Source organism: Mycothermus thermophilus, assembly GCF_041956435.1.
Source record: "Mycothermus thermophilus strain CBS 625.91 unplaced genomic scaffold VTJ04scaffold_7, whole genome shotgun sequence".
In the NCBI taxonomy this organism is placed as follows: Eukaryota; Fungi; Ascomycota; class Sordariomycetes; order Sordariales; family Chaetomiaceae; genus Mycothermus; species Mycothermus thermophilus.
In genome coordinates, this window is record NW_027191433.1 from 229,940 (window position 1) to 237,433 (window position 7,494).

At 53.9% G+C, this 7,494-nt stretch overlaps 2 protein-coding genes across 2 annotated transcripts; one reads left to right on the forward strand and one right to left on the reverse strand.

The window, feature by feature from the left end:
- Positions 1-637: 637 nt before the first annotated feature.
- On the forward strand, positions 638-1,507 carry VTJ04DRAFT_9633 (uncharacterized protein; the record flags this gene model as incomplete). Its single annotated transcript, XM_069368202.1, has 1 exon — positions 638-1,507. The coding sequence occupies one exon, from the start codon at positions 638-640 to the stop codon at positions 1,505-1,507; it is 870 nt and encodes a 289-aa protein (XP_069214369.1).
- Positions 1,508-1,854: 347 nt separating this feature from the next.
- Positions 1,855-5,078, reverse strand: VTJ04DRAFT_9634 (uncharacterized protein; the record flags this gene model as incomplete). Its single annotated transcript, XM_069368203.1, has 3 exons — positions 1,855-2,837; positions 2,960-4,752; positions 4,870-5,078. 3 exons carry the CDS (start codon positions 5,076-5,078, stop codon positions 1,855-1,857), a joined length of 2,985 nt encoding a protein of 994 aa, XP_069214370.1.
- Between the last annotated feature and the right edge of the window lie 2,416 nt (positions 5,079-7,494).

Here is a 7,494-nt window from a genome sequence, read left to right on the forward strand (position 1 = left end):
AAAACATGTCTCTGGAGCAAAGGGTTGGAGAACTGCAGCTCGGTGTGTGGCCTTGGCTGATGGCGTGGTCAACCGGCACAGCCCTCCTATTCGCCCCCCTCAAAGCTTTCCAACCGCACCACCCCGCTGCGCCTCACCCAGAGCCGCCGGCCGGACACCTCCAACGGCCCGACGTTGGGCTTCCTTACATTCCCAACATTCCCAAGTACATATTTATCTGCCCATTGTGTAACCATCACTCCGCCACCCCGAACGGTTTACAGCCGCGTGGCCATCTCACATGCGCGACGCCGCCCCCGATGATCATCATGATGTAGTAATAAACCCCTGAGATCTGATATGCATGTGTTCGCCCTCATCTGTTATGAGTATTATAACCTAAGCTTTCCTTCTCACGCCCACGGCCGTCTTGGTTTGACTTTTTGCCTTTTCACTTTCCAGTCTCCGTCCCTCGACACAAGTGGCCGGTTTCCAAGCCGATCATACAGCGCCCAACGAACACCTTCACAACCCAACACACCACGCCTTACAACTTTTCCCAGGAAACCATTTTGAAACTTACCATCGACCGAGCAACCTCATAACCTATTAGCCCGGCAACCAACTCATCCATCACATCACACACATCACATTAACCATGCCTCGCCCCCGACCAGCCTCCGTCGGGCCATCCTCCCCCGTCGGCAGCTCCAGCATCATCCCCATCATCCTCCACTCCCTCCCCGTCGCCACCGCGCCATGTCGATTCCCTGGCATGGGCCTGTTCCCCGGCATGGCGCCCTCCATCAAAGTCGAGCCTGCTCCCGAACAACAACAACATCAACGACATAACAATCTAGGCGACGACCTCCCGCTGAGCCGCAGGCGACTCCTCGGCTTCTCGGCGCCGGCCTCGATCGCGGGGTTGAAGCAGTCGAGGTCGTCCCCCGATTTGTTCGGCTTTGTTGGTGAGGACCGCGGAGGGTCCTCCCACCACCTCGCACCACCGGGAAAGAAGCAGTTTGAGCAGCACCAGCAGCAGGGTTATGATAGTCCCCGCCGCCGCCGGGTGCAGGTCACGTTGCAGTGCGATTTCCACGACGGCGTGCGCCACCCGGTGGACGAGTGCAGTTTGATTCCGGATTACAACTATCGCAACAGTCGGTGCGCGTATATCGACGTGGAAGACCCTTCCGGGCAGCCCGCCGGCGGGCAGGAGAAGCAGTGGACGGTGGTCGTCGACCTCTGCAGCGGGGTGAACTTCATCATTGGCGACGGCAAGGCGATTGTGGATCGGTACATCCGGCAGACGTCGTCGGACGACGGGACGACGAGCGGGAAGGCGGTGCCGGCGTGGAATGCGCTCGAGTTTTTGGAGGAGTTGAAGAAGAAGAATGAGGAGCTTGTGAGGGCGGGGAGGACGCCGGTGTTGGTGAGAAGTGTTTGTAGGGATGAGCCGAGGTTGGAGTATAGTTTGGGTGAGAGGAGGGCGGGGACGCCGGGTGGGTATGGGCGGTCGCGGATCTAGAGGGAGTGAGGGTGGTGGGATTGGGGTGGGTGTAATGGTATGTTGGAGATGGATAGGGACATGTTGGATTAATGACGTCTTGGGCAGGTTGGGTATGTTGGATTGGAGTTTGGCGTTGATGGGAATGGGAACTTTGTCAAAACAGTGTATTCACGAGATACCCATAGTAATAATAGTTACAATATCAACCCAATGTAATGAGTATACCATCGAAACGAGAATCGTTCACACTGCCCTAGTCAGCGTCCCCTGGTGGCCCCCAAAAATGATGACGAAAAACATGAAATAAGTCTCTAGTTCCATGCAGTTGATGGAGGCCACTGGAAGACAACTGTCTTGTTGTTCTCCTACTCATCTTCTTCCTTTTTCTCTTCTTCCACACCCTGATCTTGCTGCGCAGACTCATTTTCCTCCATTTCCCCAGATTTCTCTTTCTCAATTCTCTCCTCCGAAGGCCGTTCTTCACTCGGAGCATCCTTGACTGGCGGTGGAGGCAGTTTCTCGCTCGCCGTGTCCTTGTCTAGTGGTGAAGACCGTTCTTGACTCAGAGTGTCCTTGACTGGCAGGGAAGACAGTTCCTCGCTCGGGATGTCCTTGTCTGGTGGCGAGGTCCGTTCATCACTTGGAGTGTTGTTGTCTGGTGATGAAGACCGTTCTTCATGAGGAGGGGCCTGGTCTGGTGGTTGCGTGTGTCCTGCCTCAGTGTCGAGGATTTTGCTTTCTTGATACAAGAGAGGACCAGGGGCCGCCGAGGTAGACGATTGCTGCTGCTGATGTTCCTCAAAGATCCATGGCTCGGGCTCTTCCTGGTTGTGACGTCTTGAGTGGCTTGACGAGGAGGCCATGTAAGCGGGGTCCCGTGTGTGGTTCGATTCTGTTGATTCGGATTCTACTTCGAAAACAGTTCGGTATTGAACAAGCAACGCTCGAATGCGATCTCGTCTTGCATCATCAGACGAGCGGGCCCGTGGCGGGAGGCACTCCCAGCCCTGACGAACGACCGTTTGCATTCCGGTGAAATCCTGCCGCAACTTGTTCATAAACCTGAGTCTTGCTTCATATGATTTGTCGAGAATCTTGAGTGCATCTTCGACGGAGTGGGCATCGGCCTCCAGCAACACCTCGACGACTCTCGGGAGGAGAGAGAGCGTGGCGGCAATCAGAGCTGTACCGCACGGATGCAACCAGGCGTTGACGCGAGCCCCGGCACGAAGAAGAGCTCGAACAATCTGGACGTCTCGTTCTTCGTCATCACGCCGTTGACCGAACCAAAGGCACGCAGCCTGTAATGGAGTGCCGAATTCAAGATGCTCGCAGTTAACGTCGATTCCTGTTCGAAGCAGAGCTTTCACGGTCTCGACCTTGCCCATCAAACATGCCAATGTGAGCGGCGAACTCAGGATTGGCACACTCAGATTTTGCCCATCTGCATGGGGCCTGTGAGCGACGGACTGGCCCCAGCCTTAACAAGGGCCAGCGACAGTCTGCCTCCGGAATCGTCGTAGGGCCCCTGGGGGGTTGCTGAACTGAACTCTGGGATGAGGCAGGCGAGTTGCAACGGGAGGGCTGCCCAGACCACATTTCCTTCAGTATCAAGGACAAATGTTGGATCGTGCAAATCACACTCGATTGCGATCAGTCCTTCCAGAAACTTCAACCGCTCCCTGGACGTCCCACGCCAAAAGCGATCAGTGAACAAGGCATTAAGTAGCCCCCTGTGGACGAAGCTGGCTGCTTTTTTCAAATACATTCTTCCCGAATCCTTGTTTAGGAGGGCAGCGAACAACTCCAGCGGGGGCAGCGCATCCAGGACCTTGCGCTGCATGTAATCCCGTGTCAGGTCCAGGCCAATTTCTAGGAGAGCCTCGAGCACTAAAATGATCTGTTCCCGTGTCAAAGGGTATGATGACGGATGATAATGATTCTCTTCGAGGAGGCCTTGTCCCAGTGTCCATGCAATCCGCGCTTTGTCGCACCAGCGAACACCCTCCGGCCCCTGTAGAGAGTGGAAGTGGCGTATCCAGTTTCCTTTGGCGTTGCTGATCGCTGTTTGAAGGACTATTGGGAGAACATCCTCGGGCACTGGCTCGCCGTGGTAGATGATGACCTCAACAAGGTCCGGATCGGCCGGGATAAGTCGTACCGCCTCTTCTGGTGATGTGCGCTGTGCATCCTGCATCGCATGGTCCGGGTTTTTAAGAAGGAGGGGCTTGATGAGAGAGTATTTCTCGAGTTGGAGAACAACTGATAGCGCGGTCGGGAGATCGTCCTTGGATATCTCTAGACCGCGCCGCTCATGCTCACTAAGGATTCTGAAGGCGATGTCGAGGTTCCCCCTTGAGGCAGCCATTGAGAACAAGCTCTGGCGAGCGCCGCCGTTATCATAGAGATCAACCCCGAACCTGAGAAGGGTGTCGACCATGAGGAGATCACCAGATTCAACTCCCCACAGCAGAGGATTGTTCCGGTGCCCGTCAGCGGGGTTGAACGTTGTATAGAACCAGTCCAAAATGGTCGCAAGAATATCTTCTGCCTCGGCTCTGACATGGTGTATTAACAGGTTTTCGTTCAGTTGGTTGAGGGCCTGAATGACAGCGAGAAATCCAACCGTGACCCTTCGCTGTCGGAGAGCCAAGTCTTGGTGACCTAATTGCGCAACATCCGAAATTCTCGTCGCTCGTAGAGCACGATTTGAAAACGCCGGCTCAGTTAGGAGGTTGGGATGAGTGTGACGGAGGTCCTCAATGACTTCCAAGTAGCCGAGCGTGATGACCTCCAGCAGCAGCTCTTGGATGGCTGCACTGTTTTGAGAAGAGAGGTTATATGTCTCCATGAGAAGCAACATTTCGCTGTGGGCCACCAGGCTCCTCGGGGAGTTAGCATGCTTGCGAAGGCCGTCCACAGCCTCGACCGTGAGCTCTTGGAGCGAGGTAGTGCCCCATGCCCTTCGTGTTCTCGCGGGCATACGTTTCAGAGAGTCTGCCAAAGTTCCATAGCTCAAGAAAGTCGTCTTTGCAGGCCCTGAGAGAATTTTACTCCCTTCCGGAATCACCAAGTCAAAATGCCTCAAAGAGGACATAGCTTGGAAGCCGAAGTCGCGGTCTGACGGAGTAGGTGATCTCATGGCCCTCCGGTAAACCTCTCCCAGCGCTCGCGCAACCTTTTGATGGTACCTTGATGGGCAGGACCTGAGAAGTCGCTTCAAATGTGTTTCGGCCTGTCTGAAACTTCCCTCATCGCGCAGCCTGGAGCCGTCACTTAGCAGCTTGGTTAGGGTAGCGTCGAGGGATGGAAGTGAGCGCTGATGGAAAAACGCAGGGACTATGCTCATTAATGCGGCTTCCTTTGTAGCTAGCCCGGACTCATGCAAAATCGCGGCCAGTGTGTCGATGTGGATGTTCTTGACGAGACTTGAGGTGGCATTGCCGGTGTAGAGCAACCTATCCATCGAGGAAGCGGCCGGCTGACGCGTCTCGATCTCGCCGAGATTGCCCACAATGCTTGCAACTTCGAACATGAATATCGTGAAAATATCTTGGGCTAGGGCTTCGAGAAGAGTCGCTGGCGTCATGGTGCAAAGGATTGAAGCTTTGTCCTGATCCTCCGGACCCGTTCGGCTGCTTTCGTAGTTCGTGTATGGTTGCCAGATTAGCTCCGAGCTGAGCTGTTCGTCGAAGAAGGCAGAGAGTCGAAATGGCACACGTTCTTTGAGTTGCTGCGGTAATAGCTGGACGTTTGTGTGGTCGAGAACACAGTCAGTTCCGACCCAGAACCGAATAATTAACCGCAGCCGTGGCTTCCAAGTCGTGTGAAACCTGGAAGATTTTCCGTCTCTCCCACTTGCCGAATCGTTCTTCTATACAGCCCTTCTTGATTGCATGATGTCGCCAAAGACTCATGACTGCTGCAAGATGATATTCGTTGATAAACCAGTTTTGTTGATGGCGGTGCATGAAGAAGTATAGGGGGTATAAGCGCTCTTTCTCGCCCCACCCCCACTCATACGAGTACGCGCATGGAACGGACCAGATCAACGCTATGACTTGTCGCCACGTTTTGGTTCGAAGAGAAACCTCCCTGAAGATATAAGAGGCTGCTTTTTTTAAGGCTCTCTGCAATCGCTTGGCCACATCCTGCAGTTCTGGGTCCCACTGTAGCTCGGTCGGTAGGACGGCATCGCCAGTAAGATGGGCAAGCCGAGCTCTGATTTGCATGGCCCGAGCAACAGGGTTCACTTTTTGAAATTGGTTGAGTTCATCCAAGGAAGGATAGGGCTCTCGAGTAAGCACATCTAGGGGCCCGCTGTAAAGACATGGGGCACCGGGCTCAAGGAACGAGTTGTCTTCGAGCGCTGACAAGAAACGCATCGCTGTTCCAATGCATTTTCTTATCGAGCCCAGTTGATTGTCATTGTCGACGAGATCCGATGTTGGCAGAAAGCCAACAAGGACACCCCCAACATAATTGGCGAGCGAGGACGTGATGACGGTTGTCTCCGATGGTAAGAAAATAGCCTTCATAACGTCTTCCGAAGTCGCCGCCGTCCCGAGCCCGGTATCGATATCGAACCCATTGACCAGGTACCAAGAGGAACATCTTCCGGATTCGAATGAGAAAGAACCTGGATTTAATAAGGGTCAGAACCGGCTCAGGTTTCCTTCCAATCTTTGCGGTTTGTCTTTTCATTTTTACACATACCACCATATACTAGCTCAGCTTGGACAAGTTTCAGAGCCTGCCAGTCAAGCTCACAACGGCCTGACTCACTCTCGAGCACGCCTAGGCGATTTGCATCTGGGGGAAGTCGTCGACCGCGAAGTGACGTGCGGATCGCGGTCATAATCAAGGTACAAGCCAGTTGGTACAGCGTGATGGAACCGTGCAATCCTCGGAGGCCGACAAACTGAAGAGCGAATCCAATGATCGAGAATAGAATGGCTATTTTGTGGGCAATTGGTGATCCAATCCAAAGCACGGTCACACTGTCCGGATTGCTGACCAGATATGAGGTTATATAACTCGTCACTTCTTGTGAGTAGGCAAAAGATGGGAATTGTTGGTCAGCAACTCTTTGGTTGCCTGCCTGAACCCAATAGATACGGGGATTTCCAGTAATATAGTTGCTTTTCGGTACGAAATGCCGTTTTATTGAGCGTCTTTCAATTAGCGCAGCACAAAGACCCATCCCGATGATAACCAGTAGGGTTCCGGTCATGGCGAGAATAAAATACCAGAGCTGCGGCTTGTCATCCTCGGGATAAAAGTCCGGGTTGTGGAAAGTAGCCCACGAGGCGTAGATGAAGAAGCTTCCCTGAAGGATCAAGCCAATAGAGGCCGCGAAGAGGGATAATCGGGATCTGGGATGGTGATATCGTGACTTGCCCGCACTACCAGCTCTGATGTTGAGTGAGAGGTTGGGAAATGGGGCGAACGCCGGAGTGAGGCAGTTCTTGGTATACTCGTGCCACACAACATCACTCGACTCGCCGGTCCTCTCAAGTTCATCTTCAACTCTGAAGATCCGGCAACTTGGTTGCCGTTATCCCCGAGAGCGATTCGATGTTGTAGCAGCAGTTCTGGAGCCCTGGATGATATATAAACTCCAGAATCTTTGGTCTGCCAAACACACGGCAAATGCTGCCATTTGACCACAACTCACACACATTGTGGCTGGTCGACGAGCACAACTCGGCCTCCGCAACTCCATGGGCCTCTTGAGCGCGGCCAACCAAACCCTTGAGCCACGGTCTTCCGTAGAGTCGGATGACCGAAACCACAGCGGTAATGATACCAATCGGCGCCATGGCGAAGATAATGCTGTCGATGGTGCTGATGCTCTCGCTGAGGAACTGCTTGGTGACTTGTTCGCCGAAAAGAGTGATGAGGGGCGCAAGGTCGGTTGCGAAGTTGTCCGCGAAGTCGGACCATTCTTCAGGCGTCGAAAGAGCGGCCGCCCGGGAAGTTCCCAGGGCTATTCCGAGTAAGAG